This window comes from Atractosteus spatula, chromosome 9 (assembly GCF_055471065.1).
Source record: "Atractosteus spatula isolate fAtrSpa1 chromosome 9, fAtrSpa1.hap1, whole genome shotgun sequence".
Classification (NCBI taxonomy): Eukaryota; Metazoa; Chordata; class Actinopteri; order Semionotiformes; family Lepisosteidae; genus Atractosteus; species Atractosteus spatula.
In genome coordinates, this window is record NC_142714.1 from 10,344,726 (window position 1) to 10,367,328 (window position 22,603).

Sequence of the window (22,603 nt, forward strand, 5' to 3'; positions counted from 1 at the left end):
CCAAAAACTACACTCCTGGAGGTCAATAACCCACTGATGCACCCAATGCACTGAAACCTGAATTAATTCAGGTGTCTATAATATACCGTATTAATAAAGCATGTTTTAGTAAATGCCTATCCGAATGATCTGAGTTCTTTTCAACAGTTTAAAGAAGATATGAAAAGTCCTGAAATGCACAAATAACAATCCTGTAGGAAAACTCTCTTTCCTTATGAGGCAGTAAGGTGCTGTGCTTTGTAAATGAGAGCCGCACCAGCTCTGCAGAGCAGGCAAACACTAGGGGGTGAAGAGATTGAGGGGGGAAATTACTGAACGCCTTCCAGAAGGAGCTGCCTGTCGCTGTGGTACTGCGAGGCCGACTCTGGGCTCAAAGATAATGCAGCACACTCACAACAGGTGTGATAAACCCATTACAGCAATGCTCCACAGCTGGCATCCTCTTCTCAGTCACATCGCAAAGAGCAACCAGACAGCGCAGGCACCAGCTCCCTGCTGGGTGAGGGAGTCAGTGTGTGTCATGCTGAACCAGTGTAGGGGTGTGTGTGTGTGTGTGGTGGAATTTGAGAGCGCAGCTAAAGACACCTGATTTCATGTACAAGCCCCATATTTTAACGTGCTCAACCGCATGATTTCCAAAGCCAAGGAGTAAGGAGATTGGGAGTTAATTCACTCCTTCTTAATCGTTTTCTGGCAGTGCAGTTTTTCTTTTGGTTAAGATATTGACAGATTTATTTGGAGGAATAGTTTGATCCCATTTATGCTTTCTAGCTCGTATTAGCACTTTTCAGGAAGTCCTGCTATTACAGTGTATTTCCCCAAACCTGGATTTGAGGTTCTGCACAAAGTGGATGGGCTTTCCCTATTTGTTAGCAAAAGCTTGACCAACTTTGGCGCACTAGGCTTCATTCATAAGAATGGGTGGAGCACCTACACAAACCCACCTTCGTCACCCACTCTAGAACTGATGGCACTGTGATCTTTGTCAGGGCATCCTTCTGCATACCTGACGAACACCTCAACCACAGGCACTGTAATTAAGGCTTTGTGTGCATAGGAGGGAACTGGACACGGATTAGTTGTGTTCTGGTACTGGTCTCTGAGCCCCTAGGTGCTCCTGTGATGCATGGTGCCGGACTGCCTACCACATGGGTGAGTGTCATTTATTGTGTCAAACGCTGAGATTGCATTCCTTTCTGTCCTGCAATGCTGTATTCTGGTGGATGTCGTCATGACATGCGTCGGTAACGGATACTTTGGTTTCTGTTTGTGTATTTAAGAAGGCCCAAGTTTGTGTCTCCTCTCCCCCCCCCTCCAGAGCACAAAGCCTCTTCCTCCCTGAGTGAGGGATAAATACCGTCTTACTGTCAGGCAGCCATAAGCACTGTAAGAAGCCACACAGCCAGCCAAGCAGCAGAGTCAGGCAATCCCCTCACCCTGTCAGTCCAGGGCTGGAAGGGGGATTAGCAGAAGGTTCGGGGTTAAGAATGGAAATGTAAACTGTACAACCCTATCCCCCATCCCCCCAAAAAATCCTCCTTTTCCCATTGTATTGGATTGAATTGCATTGCTACAGAGAAAAGTGATGATGATGATGATGATGATGATGAACAGAGGTATTGAATGTATACACCCTATCCTCTGTCTGTGCAGGGATTATCCAGGGAGGTTAATACAACTCTGTCTGTGAGTGGTCCTGAGAAAGAGACCTGGACAACTGATAGGAACTGGGGTCACCTTATCATCGCCCCGCATTTGCACAGGGCAGTCTAGGGGCGCAGAGATCATTACAATAGAGCCCCACAGAACACCAGCACTCACTGGAGCACACAGGAACTCAGGTCCATACAGACATACAAGAAGCAAACGCAAATTGGTTTGGAAAGAACTACTGTATTTTACATTTGATGACCACATTGTTAATTTAAGGTGTCTGGAAGAATAAGGAAAGTATCATGATATCTTGACCACTACCGCTTATGACAAGTAGTTTTCTGTTCCTTGCTACACAAGGGAGTATCACAGTTATTATATATCTCATGAAAAAAAGTATTCCAGTACTGACCATCCTGTCTGACGTAATGAGAAAGACCTCATCCTTGGTTAGTCCCCTAATTTCTGAGTATTGAAAAAAGTAGTCGAACAGTGCAGTGTGCTATGACAAAATAAGCTGATGCAAGTAACCTGTAATTGTTGGTGGATTTGCTTGCGATGCATCACTGATGGTAACAGCACTCCTGGCTGCTGTGTCAATTCAGACAGCCTGGAGGGTTTGCAGGCAGTGGATAGATGATAGGAAAAAGGGTATTGTACTGACATAACACACAGAACGGCATCAGCTGGTGTTGATTGAATGGTCCCTTATCTTTAAAGGCATCTATAAGCACCTAGAGGAATGAGAGCAGTGATGTGTAGCAGCTGTAAAATCTGTTTTAGGTGGATTACATTACATTTTACATAAAACTAGAAGATTATACAAAAGGTTACTCGTTTATTTGTCAAATATTTGCTTTTTTGGTGGTTAATAACTTGCTGATGTCAAGCTGCATCTTGAATGACCCTGGTGAATCAGATTCCACAACAGGATTATGTAGTTTTGTTCATGCACTCACAACTCTTTCTGTTAAAAAGGAACTGCTCTCTATTGTCCTAAATGGACATGCATATGATACGGTCAAGTCGCTGTATGACATAGCTATACTTTTGCACGGCTATAAGTGCATCTAAGCTGTTTTACTGCTCGACAGACTTAAAAGCATCCTGGATCCAGAGACTATTGTATTTTCACACGGATTCAAAACCAGATGTTATAAGAGATAACCAGCTTTAACGTGCTGGCAAGACGTTAGCTGTATCAATGATCAAAGGAAAAGGTGCTCCAACAAATGCATGATTAGACACACACAAAACAGCAGCATGCTGGTGTGTGTGCTTGCTCCAGTGCTAAGCATCCCTGAAACATTTTCTGATGCTTTAGGAATGGTCTGTTTCGGAGTTTTTGAGAGTATAAGATAGTGCAACGTTCACGGCCAGCTCTGTACATTATACTCCCCCCCCCCTCTTTCTACATCAAGCCGCAGAGATAGACCCAGCAGCTAAAGCCGTCTTTTCAGCCCGTTTCTCGTTCTATCTGAGACGCGCAGCAAGCGGAGGTGTCGCTTTCCTCTGGCATTTCGGACAGTATCTACTTATAGAAAAGAGAAAGAGAAAAGAAAAACAGAAGGGGTATTATCAGGGAGGGATGAGAGCAGCAAAGGCATTTTGTCTCTTTATTCCCCTCCTAAGCCCTGGGCTTTGCTCCCAATCCGATTGGACGATACGGCCAGGCATGTAAATGAAATGCAAAGACGAATAAGGCAGGCTTCCCATCTCCATCCCTCTCCCCCGTCTTTCCCTCTCCCCTCCTTACTGCTTTCCATCTCCAGCCTTTTCTGCGCTGCTATTCTCTCTCTCTTCTTCTGGCTGTTTATAGTGCCGTGTCTCTCCACTCCCCATTCATACCTCTGTATCTCTCTCCCCCGCGCGCTCTGGCTGGGCTCACAGCCCTTATCAGCTCAGACGCCCCACATTCCTGTGTTGCTGTGGCTGCCTGCCTACTTCCCCGGTCACGGCAATTCCATGGGTTCCCACAATCCCACAGTAATCCCAGCAGCACCTCGCTGACTCGTGGTGGGCAAGTGACACTCAAGAAGGAGAGAGAGGGACAGAGGGAGAGGAAGGAGAGAGGGGGACAGGGACTGGGAGAGAGAGGGACAGGGAGAGAAGGAGAGAGGGGGACAGGGACTGGGAGAGAGAGGGACAGGAGGACAGGGACAGAGGGAGAGAGAGGGACAGGAGGACAGGGACAGAGGGAGAGAGGGGGACAGGGAGAGAGTGGGGTTTAAGGGGAAAGGGATAAAGCAGGGAGTAAAACAGAAAGAACAAGAGAGACAAAGGGAAGCTGTGTCTGAACATCCGGCAGAAGCTGAAAACACAGACGACACGGGTCTGAGAAGGTCGAGAAGGAGCATAAACAAGAGCTGGATCCTGGAAATAGATCAAAAAAGGCTGAGAAAGAGAAGCATCAACTGACATTTTTAAAAGTGTTTCCATGCCGTTTGTGATCTTGCAGCCGCTCTTTCCCAGCCCACAGTGACAGCTGACAGAAAAGACCTCCCAGGACTGTCCGACCACTGGAACTGGCTTGGCCTCTTGGTGGACATTTTTAGGCTTAAATCCTTATCTAAAAGTGTCATTCCGGTAACCCAATGGTCTTTTATCACAAACTGGCCACAAAAAAAGAGATGTCACAATAAAACACTGTCAATCAATGGACAGGGCATGACCATGAAAGAATCTGCCCACATGCATCGTACCACTCATCAATGGCAAGTACACCATCGGCACTCTGCGGCCTGCACACACGCTTCATTTATCTGTCAACTTCAGTGCTGCTCAGTTTGATTTTTTAAATGACAATCTGCAGATGTCATTTGCCATTTAAAACATAATTTGCACCTCCACACTACAAAGTCACATATATATGTTACAGCTGGTAAAAACTATAAAACCCCAAACTAATTAATCAACTTAGCTGACCTCTCAGCACTAATGTCCTCCTGCACAGACACAGACTGTCATTTCTGTTTACCTCTAATTTTCAATGCACCGGGTGCGAGCACAAGCTCTAGCAACCCAAGAGACTGCCTCTGTTTCTCTCCTCTTCCTCCAAAGACTCCAGCACTGCTGCCTGCTCTCCAACCGTCCAGTCAGGTGCCTTAAGCTACCCAGGTGGTTCACATACATCAGAGGCGACAGAGCAACAGCAATATCGCAATCACGTTGGAAAACCCTGCAGTCTTGCAATCATGAGGGGGGGAGGACTGATTTAATATGGGAAAACACACAGTGCATCAAGAAGCTTCTACCTTGGATTTATTTTAAAATGCTCAGGTGTGATAAGCAGCGACCGGGCCATGGGACAGAGGACTGAGATAAAATGGGAAACTCCACATGGCCCATGTTCTGTGCCAGAGCTGTGACAACACAGCCCTTTCCCCTTATTCGCCAGCAGCTCGTATCTCAGTCCAGCTCCCCCAGGGAGAGGGAGGGAGAGAGAGAGCCTGATGCTGTCATCGCGTCTCCAAGGCAAGAGTAAGAAAGAAGGGAGAAGTAACCGACAGAGAGCTCTGTCAAACAAGGCCAAGTTTGTTCATGGACATTCCAGAGTCTGAGAGAGCACAGGCGACGCGCTGCTCAGGTGATACCAGCCTCCCTCAGTCTGCTGCTGCTCAGAGACGTGATGACAGCAGAGGCTAGCCGCAGTCCGAGGAGACCACCCCCCCCACCTCACCAGCAGGACCCCCACTGCACTGACACGCTGGGCAAGCCCACCCTCTGACTTCCCCATTGCACACGTCACCTGGCTAGTTATTTCTCAACAGCCGCTGTGTCTGTCTCAGGAAACTAAGCCTGATCAGCACTGGGGGCCGAGGAGCTATAGAGGAGCGTGCAGGAGGCGTCCCGTCTCCCTGGCACCTGGGGACAGAACCAGGCCTTGGGGATCCCCAGGGTGCTTTGCTCATTAATCTCAGGGATGCATCTTCTTGGCAACCGAGTCCGGTGGTGCACAGGTGTGCACCCTCGTTGCGTATTGACAGAGGCCACTCAAGAGGCCTGTTAAAAGACAACTTGAGCTCCCAGTTGGAGGTTGGGATCTGTGAAATCCGAGTGTCTAGGGACAGCAAGAATAGGTGGAAAAAAGGGCATACAAGCATCCATTCATGGTGGAGGTATTTTTTTCCCAGCTCTGCAGGGAGCAAATTGCAAGCAATTGACCTGGGTTCTTTTCCACACTTTGCAAAAGCATCCCGGGATGTGAACTACAGTGAGTCTCTGCCCCCCTCCTCACCTGTCTCTCTCTGCTGTTGCAGTGAAACTCCACCCTGCTTCCCGCACTGCAGACACTGCAGAAAGGCTTGCTCTCTCTGCTGGCCTGGCACATGAACTCTGGGAGAGAGAGGGTAGCTGTTCTGCTCTGGTGTCTGTTTCCTGTGGAAATGAAATCCAGAGAGGGTGCCTCTAAAAGGGTCTCTGGCTCTGACATTTTTTTATTTCTTTTTTAAATCCTGGCAGAAGGGATTAGAGAGGGAGTCAAAAATCCATTAGTTTTTAATGTTTAAAAGGATGGGGAGTGGTGAGATGGAGCTGTTTTAAGTGCAAGCTCCCATGTCTGTCCCAGATTAACAGTTGAAATTAATCCCTTCTGTGCTCAAATTGGGCCTCCCTGGATCTCTGGGTTATGGGAAATGAAGCAGGCATTTGCAACGTGTGAAAGGAAAAAATGAACAGCAGGAAGGAAGAACCTTGTAATTATTATCTCAAAAGCGAAAACAGGCCTGACAGAGCCCATGCTCATATGAGCCTGCTGTGTGCTTGTAAGCACTGAAGACAAACACAGGAGTGCCTGTTACCCTCATTTATTTCAATATTATATATATATTATAAATATCTTCAAAGAGAGATGTATAAAGAACAGATTGTTGACATCATTCACTTGCAGTTGTTTTTTTAATAAAACCGTGTGCTGTTTTGCAACACCTAAGTGTTTTGATGACAGCTGCACCCAGAAATGAGTCCCAATTTTCTCCACTTCCTGAATTCCCACCATGCACTTTCCTTGTATGTCCCACTCCTCATTATTCCATTTATTACAGCATTCCTATAAATCCCAATTTCCTCCTTATTAAAGTCCATATATATGTCACACACAATGCCTAAATGGAAAGAAAATAAGGTATTTAAATCAGCACAGACCTCCCTCTTTGGTCAAGGTGGGAGACTCACTCTCTTTCTCCCAGGTGACCTGTCTGAGGTCACAGTTCCAAAGGCTCCTCACATTTTTCGTGAAAGCTTCTCCCTCTCAGCTTCTTTCTCCATTGACTCCCTTCAATTTGCCACCTTATTCTATTGTCCAGTTTTATAAACAGCCTGCTCCTTCAGAGAGCCAGGTTACTTAAGCCCCTCCCCTCCCTCTTGGCCCCTCCCCTCCCCAGACCACGCCCCTGCCCCGGGCCCCTCCCCTCCCTCAGGTGGTGTAGAGTTCTCTCAGTCGCCTTCTCTCTCTCTCCAGGTGCGCGATGGCCTCTCGGATGGCACTGGCCTGGGGGTCTCCCGCCTCCTTGGCGAGATAGAGGGAGAAGTGATCGATGCTCTGGTTCAGCAGACTCTCCGGGCTGTGGCCCCCGCCTCCCGCTCGCAGCAGCCTCTCGCTGGCCAGGGCCAGGTTCTTGTCCCAGTTGGAAGGGTAGTCCCTGTGGGTCTCCACTATCTCGCGGTACAGCTGTCAACACAGAGGAGAAGAAGAAGAAGGCTGGTTATCACAGGAGCATTTCATACAGTACTAACACTGTCAGGGTGGGCAAAATACCATGGGGTAAGGAGAGTGTGTGCAGCCATATTGAACCATTCTGTAGACCAGCCCGTATGGGAATGTGGCAGAGTCAGAGTCTAACTTGCAGCAGCTGTAGACTCACAGAGTAGGAGAGCTCATAGAGGCGTGTTTTTCCATCCCCTGCACTGCTCTGTCGCTCCGCCAGGTCGAACAGGAAGAAGGCTGTCTTCATCCTGAAACACAGAAAGGACTGAAGGACGAGAAACCTCTGACAGGACGCTGGCTGAGCCAATCGGTGATGGACAGGGGAAGGGAAAAATACGGTTAGAAAATCGCCCCATTCCCAAAGTGCTTCAGTGTTTTTCAGCCGATGTCTCTTCCCGTCCAGCGAGGCCTCACCTGGCTTGCCACATCTCCTCGTTGGCCACCTTCTCCCAGGACTCTCGGGGAAAGCTGCGGACATGGAGAGAAACATGAGGGGCCGCAGTGCCTGATGGGATAGCGGACAGGCTGTGCAACACTACAAACTGACCGCGGGAAGGGGAGACAGTGCGGGAGAGCTGGAGATGAAAAGAGAGGGAATAAGTCAATAGGAAAAAAGATGAAGAGGCAAAAAGCAAGTGATAAAAGGTTGTAAGAACTGATTTTCATATTAAAAATGAAACGAGGACGAGGCTCTTAAATGCTCATTATCCTGCCCTTTTGGTAGACACAGTGAAAGCAGAAACAGCAGTACCTGGCGCCTGTGTGAGCCTCCATCATCGGTGCAGACTCACTGCTCGCTTCCCCTACCTCTTGTACGGCTCTGTCCAGTTGTACAGGTTCCGGGTCCGTCTAGCCCACTCCTCAGGGTGGAAGGGGGTGCTGGAGGGCACCAGCTGGTCGCACACCCCCCAGGGCCAACGAGAAAACGCCCTCTCCCAGCTGGGGTCCCCCTCTGGCAGCCCAATGCAGGCGAACACAGGCCTCCTGGACATCCACACACACAGGCCCTGAGAAACACTCGGCCAGTGCACTGTACTCTGCACCCTCACCGTCTTCAGCTGTGCTTAGCTTTTTTTCAGCTAGATAAGAAAATTAACATTGGTGGCCCTGGGAACTAATCATGTTCTCATGCAAGGCCATTACTATAAATAGAATACATATGATATTAATTCTGACAGAAGGCACAGAATGCCTACGGGGTGCGCAAGGTAAATATTAATTTGCTTTACTGACATGAATCATTAAATCTACGAAAACCATAAAACCACAAATATTAAAAGCACAGCTTCCCCCTTTGAGGTGTTATTGTTCATCTAGTAAACACTGCCACCTGGTGGTCGGTCAGATATTGCACAGCAATTTAAATCAGCATGTACATAGTTTTTACTCGAAGATTTTGTTTCCTGTTATTTTCCAGTTGTTCAATTTTACCCAGCGTACAGGTTAAATTAGAGTTTTTGTACATTAATAAAAAAACTGATCAGCAGCTGCTCAGTACAACTGATCAAATCTCCTGCTTTATCTTTCGGCTGTCATATAACAAACTGAATCGGAGGACTCTGCCAAGCCACTGATGTCAGGAGGACGACATTCTGCACAGCCACAGCCTCTGCAGGGACCTCCTCTATACCACAATGCCACAGTGCTGGGAGGTAAGGTAGTTAGACACCTGTGGATGTCTGATACACATCAGGTGGAAAAGCCAGAGATCCTGAGCACACCTTCTTTACACTGAAACTCTGACATTGGTAGGCAGACAGAAAAAAACAACAAAGTTAATTAATTGACAAGGAGCTGGCAAGGAGGAGCAAGTGCCTCCTGTCAAACACCTCCATTTTGGCCAGACAAAGGCAAGTGAAACCAGAACAGGTCAGCAATGGTGGCGATGATGATGGTTATTAATATTATTTTGAAGGGATTACAAAATATCTGCCAAAGGAACAGCCTGAGCCTAGTGGATTCTCAGCTTAGCAGTGAGAGATGCAAAATCTGATCTGCTGCTTATCTCAGCCAAGATTTAGTAGAGGAATCAGAGTGCAGAACATTGCACCCATGTCTCAGTGGGTCTTAATGCTAGAGGAACTGGGAATCCCATACAGAATCACTTACTGGGGTTCATATTCAGAGAGACAATGAATACGACAATAAGAGTAACCTTTTTGCACATTAACTTAAACCCTTCCAAAAATGTTTGAGAATCTTACTTGAGTTCTTCATGGCGCTAGGCAAATAAAGCTCACCTCTTTTTTTTGATCTTGTAATTGCGCACTGCTAATCCAGCCGAAAAGACAGCTCTTGCGTGTTTCTGTTACAGCCCAATCTTGGGTAGCTGGATTTTTTATCTATATAATACCCTAGTCAGGGTGGAATGCTTTATCATGTGCTTTTCAGCACCAGAGCAGTTTAAGGAAAGAAATCTTAATGATATGGAGGAAAAGAAGCGTGAGGGAGTACTGTACACTGCGGCTTTTTTCTCCATATCCCACTTCGCACTGAGGGAAATCATTTTTTAATAAACTGAAGGGGCCATGCGGGTTTGTTAAATTCTCATTCTGATATACCTGAAGAAGGCTCCACTGTATTTTTTCTTTTCCGTTCAGCTTGGAATACAGCTTTACCTGTTCCTTTGCAGCCTGCGCATGCTGACGCAGCTGCCTGCTTGACCTTTTAATTTCCTCATGCCTTGTAATATACATGATGTAAATGAATTAAAATAAATAGGGCAAAACCGAGGTTTAAAGATCAGGTTCTGATATTTGCGTGCCGAAAGAAACTGGCAGCTGTTGCGATGGGGTATCTGCAGTCGGTGGGCCTCCCCAGCCTGTTCCAAAGCTCTGATTTCAACCTCCTTTCCAGGTGATCAGTCTGTCCTGACGATGGGCCCAGTTCACACCACATGTCCCTTCAGTTCTGCTTGAAAACCCTTTACAGTCACAACCAACAGGGCTACAAGTCTTTCCTCAGTTCTTCTCAGATTGACTCTCTACTGTCTCTGATTATTAATCAGCTCCTGCACAATGCTCTGCATTTTGCTTTTTGACTACTGACAACTACAGTACATGTTTTTTGATAACTGTTGAATGTGTTGTGAAACAACTGGACAAGTGTACTCATATCAGTCTGTGCCAAGGCCAGACTTCCAAAAGCAACAGCTACAGAAAGCTAAGCAAACAAACTAAGGTCCTGTCATGCCCTGTGTACTGCTTCAGTCACAAGTATCTGAACTGTTATTGTCTTTCATCGGCAGTTACATGAAGACTCCATGTTTTAGAGGGCATGTACGGTGTACACTGCTTCTGTGCAGTTTCAAATCTAAAGAAAAATTAAATTTAAACTGTATTAAAATCAAAATAATGTAATTTCATACATTTTTATATTTATGTATGAATATATATATTTATATTTATGCATGAATTTAAATTATTTTAAAATATGTAATCAAACAAAAAACACATTTTAATTCAATTTAAATGTGTGTGCTAAGAAAGCTAAAGAGATGAGTTGATTTTAATTTACAGTATATTATAACTTTACATCCCCCTATTAATTACAGCTGGTGTCAACTAATCCTACAAAACCCTCTAATTCATAAGAATATATCAACACAATTCAACATACAAGTTCTGCAGCATTAACTTGAGATATACAACACGTTTTCCTTTGAAGAGGGAGGAAAAATCACGATCAGACTGCTACGTCTTAGTGCTGAAGACCCAGCTGAGGCTGCAGGAGCACTCACTGCGAATTGCGGGACAGAAACTGCTCCAGACTGAAGGTCTCGCCTTGCTCCGACAGGACGGGGTCCCACCACAGCCCAGGAAAGTGCACCCCTGGGAGGTGCCGGCCTAGTTTAGCCACGTACCAGCCATACGTCATCATCTGGGAGGACAAACGACACACAGCCCAGTCACCCGCTGACACTCCACTCAAACCGTTTTACAGGTAATGGGGATCCCCTCAACCCCCACCAGTGTGCAGTCCCACCTGGATGATGCTCCAGTCCGCTCCCCACACGCCAGCTCTCAGTGGGGAGGAGAACAGAGTGATGAAGCCAGTTCAGAGAGGGGGATTATTAGGGGGTCATGACTGGTAAAGGCCAGGGGGAAATTTGGCCAGGACGCCGGGGTTACACCCCTACTCTTTTCGAGAAACACCCTGGGATTTTTAATGATCACAGAGGGTCAGGACCTCGGTTTTACGGTCTCATCCGAAGGACGGCGCCTTTCGCCGTGCGAGACGACATGGAGAACTCGTCTCCTACTTCTCATCGTGGCTCTGTAGACAACAACTGCGGAAGAAGACCGGTGACTAGGAGATCGGTGCATCTGCTTCCGCAAAAGGCACGAGGTCAGCAGGACGTCGCCGACCCTGCCGCACTGACCTCCTGCTCGACGAGGCGCAGGTCTGGCCGCAGCCCGTGGCAGTAGTGCAGGTAGCGCAGGCTGTTCCCGGGCAGGTCCCCGCGGGTCAGCACGATGGAGTCGCTGGGGATGGACCTCAGCACGTTGCGGGCAAACCGGTCCACCACTGTGTTGTCCCTCTGATCGCACAGCCTGGAAGGGTTTAGAGCAAGCTTCCTCCTCTCACTCAATGCACAGCAACAGGCAGCGCATTTCTCCACACGCTCAGGACCCTGTGTGACTCCTAACCCTATCATGGACTCAAAGCACTGTAAGCAGGGTTTTTGCTGTCTGCTGCAATCTCTCCAATTTCAAAACCCCTACTTTGGGAGCCTCTGTTCCTACTAGACTACAGTCATGCACCCCACCTCACCCCACACTCCACAGCCACCCTGGGGTGGGTGTGTGAGGACAGAGGATTCAGGGGGTCAGAACCCAGGCAAGAGAGAGTGCACTGGGGAGGGATTAAGACTTTATTACTGTGGGCCCGCTCGAGGTGGCCCGGCTGGATAATCTGTCCTCAGGGACAGTCCTTATCAAGACAGTCTGCAGCACCAAGAGCAGACTGTTTCCCGGATGAACTCAAACAGACACAAAAAAAAGTGTTGCAGTCAAGGTGTGTATTTTACTGCAACAATGCAGATACTGGCCCAACACACACCCTCACTGAGACACTGCATGCACTGAATTAGACATGGCGTATGTGTGTGTCTGTGTGTGTGTGTGTACTGCATGCAGGCCTCCCTGGCAGTCCATCAGCTCTGAGCCCGTCAGTGGAAGAAACCCTGCTGAGATGCAGCGCGATTTGACTTTATAATCACCATCAGCCGGGCGCAATGTGAACTGACAGCGCTGTCCAGGTTCTACACCTGATCAAAGGACCACTCTGATGTTTCATAAAGTACCTTGTTAGTGTAATCTGTTGACTCTGATCACTAACATTTGAAATCATGCATTAATGACTTCATTATTCTGGAGCCGGGCTTTTATTTAGCATGCACAAAGGAGCATGGAGTGCCAATGAGCCCAGCAGACTTTTGTAGGGCTTTGTAAAATATATATTTTAATCACCACTGAAGACAGTTCCCAGCTGAACAAAGTGAAGTACTAGCAGTATTGCTGATGGGCTTTTTTTGAATAGCAGTGCCTACACTCTTTCTTCCTGCCCTGGGAACAATGAAGAAATATTCAAGACACAGCAGGATTAACAACATAAATGCAAACTTGGTGCTTCAAGCACTTCTACCGTCGTTGAAAATCACCACAAGGGACAGACATTAACTTAACTGGTCTTTCCTTACTAAGGTTGCATCTTTGTTGAGACTTAGCACATTAATTTGAAGCACCAGCTTCCTGTGGAGTCTAAATTGCCTCCTGTGAACTTAATGGCTTGAGCTCCTCACTCACAGTCTCTCTCCCCTCCGCTGGTTAAAGCCTGCTCGTGCCCCTCAGCCCGCCGTTGCGGAGCTGCAGCGCTCACCTGTAGTTGCTCTGTGCCAGGTGTGCCAGCAGCCCCGCAGTGACAGCCCAGCCTGCAGCCCTCCACAGCACCGCGCCGCCCTGCCGCTGCCCCAGCTCTGTGCAGACTGCCGAGAGGCCCAGCCCAGCCAGCACACACAGCACTGCGTCACTCTGCATCCAGAAGCGCTCCACCTGCACACACAACGCACAGGGGATCACGCAACACAACTGGGCTCCCCTGAAGTCACACTGGGAAACATTCCCCTGTTTATTGCATTTTTGCACACTAGTTATACACTAATCAATAGACATTCAATGGCTATTTCACTATTCACACTTGCTTTAGAATTATTTTAGTTAGAACATGCTTTTAACGCCATGTTTCAGCTGTGGATACCTTCTAAAAGCAATAGTTTGGCAACGTCCTTCTAAAATTCATCTCAAATCCAGATTCTAAAGAACAGCAGCCAACTCTTATCAGCTGAATGGCCTGTTTCTGCTACAAAATGTTCTGATTTTGTGAATACAGAGGATCTCACTCCAGTGTCAATACTTACCACTCCAAGGAACAGAGGCCTGTTGATGTCCAGGTTGGCTCTCCAGGCAAAGAACAGGGAGTACAGGCACAGCATGGCAGCCAGGAGCCAGGTAATGGCACGGCGCCCCCTGCAGAGACACAAACAGCATGGCAGTTGTGAATGACAGCAGAGGACGGTGCCTGTGGCAAATGGCAACAGAACTCAGCACCTGCTTCAGATCCAGGAGCACAGTCAGGCAATTCATAACACTGGTTTTAAAAAAATTCCACCATACACAACCTGTGATACTGATATCCTTGATCTGTCTTTTCTCATTTTTGGAAGTGCTATGGCAATACAGAGATAATGTCAGGACTTGTGCATGTTTGTTGGTGTGCTTCTCTGTGTCTATGCACATGCCTTTGTGAACTGCGTGGTCGTCTTCGCACACAGGAGGACCGGTGAAAGCACCCCGATTCTCACTCAGAGAGGAAATGGAGTGTGTGCGCACGCGTGCATGTGCTTCTCTGTGCTGTATTCCCAGCAGCCCGGGCCCCCGGCCTCTCGAGACAAGCTGCTGTAAAAACTCCCCTAAATGGCTGTTAGAGTCTTGAAAGGAGTCCCTTTGATGCGGCTGCTATCTGCGCACATTAAAGCGCTCTGAATAAATTCTTCAATGAGCAAGGGCAAGGGGCTGGCAGTGCCCCGAGTGCACCCATCTTCCCCTGCGCAGCCTGCCCCCTGGCACCCCCAGCCTTTATCAGCACAGCCTCACAGACGCAGGCGCACACAGCTCCGCTAATGAATTACACCCCTGTGATCCGGTCCAGGGGTTACCGATTCATCATGCGCGGCTCCCCCCCAGCAACACTGTGGCTACAGACGCCCAGCCCCTGCTGACTGGGGCTCCAGTCTCCCCACAATCCTCCACCAGCTTCGCCAAGCAGACAGAGGCAGTAACGTCCTCCTCACCCAATCCCTTGGTCTCATTTGCCTTTCTTCTGTTTTTACAATATGTGATGTGGAGTTTTAGCGGTGTGGAGATTTTTAATATCCGGCTGCAGGAGGAGTCTCAGAACTCACACAGCACAGCTTACACTCTGCTTTAAATGTGCAATTTGTGACTGATTGAGAAGCTCACAAGTTCCACGAAAATACAAGAGATGGGGTGTAATGACTACATCATCCCTTTCCCAATTCAGGTCTACAACATTACAGTACATTCTTTTCATTTTGCCAAGTGGGATCATTTTTTAAAGTAACACACTCTTTATTCTCTGAAGATACCGGTCTTTGTAAATGATAAATACAGGACAATCATGCGTTTCCAGTAGGCAGAGGTGCTTTGTACAGGACTTCTCTCTTTTCCAGTGAGGGGCTCAACAGCCCATGTCTTACCTGTCCCAGGAGAGCAGAATCAAGCCCATCCCAGCCAGAACCAGGACTGGAGGAGAGAGGTCTTTCACACAGTGATCCAGCTGAGCCCTGCAACAGCACAGATACACTGAGAGGAACCCCGCACAGCAGCAACTGTCTCCCTGTCATCACTGTCCATGTCCTCTCTCTGCACGGGGGTCTCTCACTCGGAATCGCAACCACAAGTTTCTTAGCCTCGCTATACTGGTCAAAATATAGGAATTTCATGCCTATAAGAAATCCTTGCTTGCAAGTGGGTCTGTATGCGTCTCTCTAGTATTTGTAGCTTGGCTAGGGATGCATTTCTAGACATATATGTTTGTCACAAACCTCAGATGGAGAAATTAAGACCACAACCACACTGATACACTTGCCGAGTATCTGCCTTTTTTAATGTGGAAGTGCTCTTAAAATTAAACAGTAATGTTGTATTGACAACAAACAAGACAGGACAAAAAAAGAGACAGAGAATGTGCATGTTAGTATTTTTGACCTGTGATTAAGTTGAAGGCTGTGGTTAGGGTTGGAGCGAGGGTTAGGATTGGAGTTAGAGCCAGGGTTAGGTTTTAGGTCAGGAATGGATCAAGGTGGAGAGATTAGAATTTGATGCTGGAGAGAGGGGCACATTAAACTGAGGTGGCCAAACAAGACCTCTAGACAACGTTTTAGAAATGAAAAATTAACTCACTCTAACATCTGAGCCATTCCCACTTGACTCTCTGTCTTGGCCTGTTGTCACACAAGCAGACAAAACACGGACAGCAGTGTCACAATCTTGAGCCACAGTTCTCACGTGTCTCCAAGCTACACCATCTAGATCACCTGGAAGTAATACAGCTGCCCCCTTGATAGTTACATCACAGAACATCGGACTGCAGAGAAGGACTGTTCGTAAGCCATACAGATAGCTGGGAAAGTAAACCTATACAGTAGGCAGTTTACTCCACAGAGCTGCACAAGCTGTGAAGCTAGGGTTAAGGACAGTGTGGGACGTAGTTCAGAGCAAAACTGCAGTTTCATTACCAGACCCATAAAGAGTGGAGAGGTACAGCAGGAGGCTGTGTCCAGCGTTTTGTCAATGATGGTGATTACCAGACTGAAGGTGCCATACTCCGCCCTCAGCAGGTGAGTGACCAGGCCAGACAGGGTGGTCTGGTCTCCCCAGCTCCAGCGCGCTCTATTCAGGGTTGAGGACAAGGGCAGGTAGAGGTAAGGCAGGAAGCCGACCAGGAAGCAAGTCCCCAGCAGCACCACAGTGCGCACTGACAGTTCCTACAAGAGACGCAGAGAGAAGCCATGACTTACAGCGCTCAGCTCCACTGTCAATGCCCCTGTGAACACAGCTTGTACTTTGGGACTCATAAACACAGCCTCCAGATTCAGAACTGTTCATTGAGGAACTCACGTTGTAAAGAAATGCCATTAAACACTCAAGATACAGCCATTTCAAACAAGGACTTTTAAAATTGTCATTAAAACAACTTCAGATATTTACAGTAAAATTAAACACATAAAATTACCAACCATGTGCAATTGTTCCATCTTAATTGTTGTCTTTATCACGCATGATTTATGGACATTAAATGCTCCACTGCAGGTGTGTGCAGGGCTCACCTGGTGTGTGTGAAGCCGATGGAGGACCCAGGGCACAATGACCACAACATACAGGACAAAGGTGTGCTGGTTACACAGGCCCAGGCCACAGCACAGCGCCCCCAGCTGGCCATACTGAAACACACACACATACACAGAGCAGATGAACAGAAGCCCCACCTGTCGATCACACTTCAGTGACTCCTGATCCTCAACTGAGAGGCAGAGCTGGGAACAGCTCCTTCATCTGCTCTCTCGTCAGAGTCCCCAGCCCAAATGGAAAAATCACACCCTGACCCAGTGTCTGTTATCTGAGACAGGCTTTGGCTTAAGGTGATCTCTGGCAGCTCTTGAGGCCAGAAGGATTTTTCAATTTTTGTGTTCTGCTTGAGCTCTCAGCGGTATAGACCAAGAGAAACATTTATACCATTGCGGAAATAGTTCCTTTTTTTTTTTTACCCCAGACTTCCAAATGATGAATTCAAACAAAAAGAGAACAGGCGAGTCAAACGAGAAGAAAGAAGAAAACACCAGACCACACTTCTTTCCTCAAAATCAGAGCCGACCCCAGCTAAGAGAGGGATTTAGACATGTATAAAACCATTCGTAGGGAAGATATACAAGGAGGAAGTACTAAAATAGAGTGATCTCCTGCACAACCTGAAGAGACAACACCCCAGCTCTGAGTGACAAGGCACTCCTGGCGCCCCCCACGGATGAGCCCAGGGCAGGATACCTTCCTCCTCTGGCCACAGGTCTCGGCTGAGCAGAAGCAGGCGGCCAGGGAAAAGAGCAGGCCGACGAAGAGGTTGTTGAGCGAGAAGACCTCGGCCACCATCGCCCACTGCCAGGCCAGCCTGGACAGAGCAAAGGCACCCCCGGCCAACACTGCGCCGGGCCCCGCGTCATGAAGTCTGGGAACAGGCAGAGGGAGAGAGAGCAAAACCAGTGTCAGAGGACAACACTGTTGCGATGAACCGCTTGGCAGAGCAGGAAAAAAGAACTGGATCTTCGCACAGAGAGAGAGACACCGGGCTCTTTCATCTACACTGATGACCCGAGAACCTCGCAGGTCTGGATCAAAATGCTCTCGCAACCCATTCACCAAGTCAATGCACAAAGTGGAAAAGATATAGATTTTGCAATAGATAAAAAGCTGACATCCCAGCCTCGGACACCTCCCAATAGGATCTGCACAGATCCAGGACAAGCAGGGTCTTGAAATAAAAACAAATTGATTGAGCACCCCTCTCCGTGATGACAGGGCAACAGGCTCGGGGGCACCCGGGGCTGAACCCCTGCACAATCAAATAAAGTTTATTGATCAAATGCACAACAATACAGCATGCAGCAGTAATTGCTGGCAATGAAATGTGTTTTCTGTGAGGTCACCAGCGGGGAAAAAACGCTAAAAACCACGAAGTTCCAGAATAAGGTTACAAATCTCCAGCTGGACGAAGCTCCAGCTAGGATCCCCAGCGTCTTCTCTGCCAGCCACCGGTCACGCGCCCCTCCAGCACGGGCCAGGAGCACACCGCCGCTGCAGCAGACCTCCTTAGCAATTTAAATGTCTCCGGAAAAGAAAAAGTTTCTTTTCCCCCCCTCTCTTCATCTCTTTTTCGGTAATTGAGGCAAACTTGGGATAATCTGTCATACACTAAAACCCCACCACTTATTACAGAGAGGGAGAGAGAGATGACAAATAAGAAAAAGGAGAGGGGAAAAAGGAAAAGAGAGGGAGACGAAGGTGGGGGGGGGGGAGGGAGGAGGAGAAGAGTGGAGGATGGAGGATGGAAATGAAGGGAAAAAAGTGGGAGAAAAAAAGCCCAGTCCCCAGCACGCTGGCTCTGAAATTTGAGCAGGCTTGACAATTAGGAAAGTCAGGCAGTATGGCCCTCTCCTCCATTGTGTGAAGTGGCTTAGAGTCTTCATCAGCCTATCAGCTAACTGACAGGCAGAGAGCTGCTCTATTCAAAGCTGCAGATACAAGCTGCAGGCCAAACGGCTGCCAGGTCCCTTATGACCCCACAATCCCCTGCCGGTGACAGCTTCAAGCTCCATAGCAAATTAGGCGCTCTCACATTACAATCGCAGAAGACAGATTCCATTAACGGTATCTGAAATTGAGTAGAGAGCAGGACTGTTATCAGACCTGACTCATAAGCACCGCTATTAATCACAGGCATGATACCATTTATACATTTCCAGCTCTCTGCCTGCCGCTGTGATATTCTGCCACAAAAGGCCTGATGAGACTTAGGAAAGGGAACAATAGAGCTTTCTGGGGAAAGCGCAGTAAATCAGGAAAAGAAAAAAAAACCCTCTCGCTGACTTCTTCTTTTTTTTTTTTTTAGCCGCTCTCCTTCTTCTCGTCTCGTCTCATGTGCGCAGACAGGAACGAGGGACAGGGAACGGCGGGGGGGGGGGCTGCTCCCCAGTCTCTGTACTGTTTGGGGATTTTGTTGTCAGTCAGGCGCAGGGAGTAGGGGACTTCAGATGAGGTGCCCTGGCCCCCCGCACCCTCAGTTCTACCCCCCTGTGTGGCAATTAACCCGCAGTGCCCGGGCCCGGATTCTGAGCTGGGGCGGGGGCCGGGGGGGGGTGACTCTCACGGAGCCTCCGTCGTCTTCTACACTGCTGCTTTACAAACCCTTGCTCGCTCTCCCGTTTGAACGGTACAGGAGATTTCTTTTTTTTTCCTCCCTGTTGCAGGCTGACATCTCTCTAAGGCTGCGCTGTCACAAGCGTTTACAACACGGCCATCACTGCTGACACCACAAGCCCCAGTCAGGCCGTTCACCTCCCCCACCTCCCAGAATTCCCCGGTACTTCACTCTCTTTCATTATGCGGATGTATTTCTTAGTGGATCTAAACCAAAGCGGCACCATTGGGAATCTTCTCTCGCCACAATCCGGTAGGTTTATAGCCGAAATTCTGCCAGAGCAGAGAGGTCGGATACAGGTTGGAAGACCAAGACGGGTTCTGCAGCAGAGACACATTAACTTCCGTGCACTGCCGAGAAAATGAAATGCAGAAATATTCTTATGAGGTCAATGCCAGAACGCTGTCTATGGGCACACAACGGCTAGCCATTCTGCAGTCCAGAGTGTTTCCCAGCAGCACCGAGAGAAGCCACGTCCATGCCTGTGGTTGGACTGCCCCTGTTCCCCTGCAAACTCTCCTCAAGGTCACCCATGAGGAAAGCACCAACAGGACCAGGGAGACATTTTAAAGTGTCAATGATCAAAACGTTCATTGCTGAACCTGGCAGTTTGTTTGGGGCTCTTTCCATGCAATATGATAATGGTACTGAAGGTTCGCAGTGCCACCTGAGTGACACCTCCATTCCCAGAGACGAGTCCCCTGGACAGTGAGGACAAGTTCGCCTTTCGGTACACCTTGCCAAAGGTGCACAGAGAAGACATGAACTGCCCTTAATCATGACCCGGCTGGCCAACGTGCCCACTGACAAGCACTGACTTAGGTGTCTGAAAACAATACTGTGAAAAAGACTTTTTAACTAGAACGACCAGTGTTTTTAACCAAGCCCCCGGCCTTCAGGCAACACCTGTGCACACCGGCGTAGACGCCTTACAGACAGCCACTAAGGACAGCTCAAGCAACATTCCCCACAATACAGACCTAGCACTACATTCAGAGCTTCTTTCCCCCACCAGCAGGAGGCGCTGTAACAAAAACTAAAGTGCACTCTGGTACACTGTGGTAAATGACAAAGAGACTGCCTAGAACTACAGTGATATTTACACAAAGCATTCATGGCTACAAGAGTTTTCCAGGTTCTACAATAAAAAATATTATTTCAAGAACTGTACTGCTGCTCTATATTAGTAACTCTTAAAGGGCAAAACATTTTTTTTCTTTCTCACTCACCTATAAAGCAGCAACACCCCCTGTGACAAGCACTCAAGACACCGCAGTATAAGTGAGCAACCACTAGAATACAGCATAACCAAGCCCTCTGCTGCATCTGCTTCATCGCTGTCAAGCTCCCCTCTCAATACCATACAGCACTGGCCCGGCCCCCCGACCAGCCACCTCTGCCATCATCTCAGCAGGGCCAGGCTGTGGAATGTCTTCACAAGCAGCACTCACAGGCAACAAGGGAGCACAATAGCAAGAGACACCTTATTAACTTATTAACAAAACGGTCCATATCAACAGTATTTTCCCTCGAGTGCGACTGAATTCCTAATCAGCCAGGGCTGTTTGGGGAACTGAGGGTACTTCTACCTGCATACAATATCTGACACCTAGTATTTCGTTAAAAGACTCCAAATTCTTCCCAGTGTGGCACTGATCAGATGGAGATGAAGCAGTGCTGCAATGTTTCTCGGGGGATGGTGTGCAGAACAATTTGTGTCTTTGTTATTGTTCATCCCACTTCTCCCACTTAGCTTTTGGTGAGGGTTTCACTGTGTGTTCATTTTTTTGGCTTGTTTTGCTAGTTTACACACAAGATAATTAATTGCAGAAACAGGCTTTTAGGTCTTTAATGTTAAAAAAGCTGTAAAAACTCACGAGGGAATTAAAAACTGTTACCGAACAGAATAAGTCGATACAGTATTTGCTTCTTTTGCACATATAACACACAGAACACAATACTGCAATTTGTTTTCAAATGCGCTGTTAATCTGCATTTTGCCCATGTTTACGTTATGTTTTGAATTGAATAATTTAGACAGCACCCAGACAGCCCCACAGAGCTGTACTAAATTACAGCATAACGTCGTTCTTTCCAATCGGTTAAATAGATCTCGGAATGTAATAATTGCGGTGGCAACAACTGTGTTGCTAGCAGTGTCATTAAGAAGAGCTTGAAAAGTAAGAATGTAATATTCATGGCCAGCGCGGTATGGAGACAATTGCTGGCCTACGGGCAGGAATATTAACTGGTACAGTACACTGCCGAACTCCATACAGTAATGAGGATATAATATGTTCATTAAATATCTGTTACATGGCATTAAAGGGATTGCTCCTCAGGGCAGCATTGGTCATGCTGCAAGGTTACAGTACAGCAGCTGAGCTCAACTTTATACTCACAGCAGTCTCTGCAGCCATAGGGACATTTTCTAATGGGCATGCTGTTTGCCCCGACAAATTTTCAAGTAGCGTACACCTTCCCGACAACAAACATCACCAAAAATAAAACCCCCCACACCTCCTTTGTCCTGCCTTTCCTTAACACCACCGCACACTTACTCGGAATGCACTACAGCGCTATGAATTTGATGCTCCTATTGGAGGGAAACAATACAGCTGCCCATGTTTATGAAACACTGTCACCTCATACAACACTGGCACAGTTAATAAATTAGGCCTGCATTAAGCTTGCTTTGCCTGGGGGGCAGGTGCAAGACGAGGCTCAGTGTGCCAGAATCACTGTGCCAGTACCACAGAGGCAGAAATGTGCACTAGGTGCAGTCATTCATATCAAGTGCATTTCCTCGGCTGTGGGGAAAGGGTATAAAGTGAACATGCGCTCTGCTGCTGCACTGAAGAAGCTTGTCAGCTCCTGCTGCACCAGGCCAGGCAGGGCGAGACACACAGACCTGCTCGCCCGTACCAAACCATCCTTCAGGAACTCTGAGCACTGAAGAAAGAGTAAGATTAGACAGACTAAAAAAGCGGAGAAACCGCTCAGTCTGAGCTCAGCACGGCTCATTTGACAGCGAAGGGGAAAGAGGAGAAACGAAACAATAGAAAACAGACGGAATTCAGCAGAATTCCACTGCACACTGGCAGCCACCAGCCAGGCTGGGTTTCTGCCTGGTAACAGCAGCTGTTTTCCCCGAGAACAGCGCGGTGCCCAAGTACTGGGGGCCACTCAGACTGC

The 22,603-nt window shown here is 47.9% G+C and overlaps 1 protein-coding gene across 3 annotated transcripts in view; it reads right to left on the minus strand.

Annotated features, from left to right (window-relative positions):
- Positions 1-6,437: 6,437 nt before the first annotated feature.
- tmem260 (transmembrane protein 260) overlaps positions 6,438-22,603 on the minus strand; it is a 29,799-nt gene continuing 13,633 nt past the window's right edge. For 2 of the 3 annotated variants that reach the window (XM_088925794.1, XM_088925793.1), the window contains exons 4-16: positions 17,482-17,659; positions 16,767-16,880; positions 16,245-16,424; positions 15,841-15,881; positions 15,135-15,221; positions 13,776-13,884; positions 13,238-13,410; positions 11,739-11,910; positions 11,097-11,236; positions 8,165-8,341; positions 7,772-7,825; positions 7,515-7,605; positions 6,438-7,321 (exon numbers count right to left, since the gene is read on the minus strand). In XM_088925794.1, the coding sequence (XP_088781920.1) occupies positions 7,067-7,321; positions 7,515-7,605; positions 7,772-7,825; positions 8,165-8,341; positions 11,097-11,236; positions 11,739-11,910; positions 13,238-13,410; positions 13,776-13,884; positions 15,135-15,221; positions 15,841-15,881; positions 16,245-16,424; positions 16,767-16,880; positions 17,482-17,659 (1,771 nt within the window). In that variant the 3' untranslated portion in view covers positions 6,438-7,066. Of the gene's footprint in view, positions 7,322-7,514; positions 7,606-7,771; positions 7,826-8,164; positions 8,342-10,544; positions 10,670-11,096; positions 11,237-11,738; positions 11,911-13,237; positions 13,411-13,775; positions 13,885-15,134; positions 15,222-15,840; positions 15,882-16,244; positions 16,425-16,766; positions 16,881-17,481; positions 17,660-22,603 lie in introns of those variants that run through there. The other variant, XM_088925795.1, reaches the window with a different exon arrangement.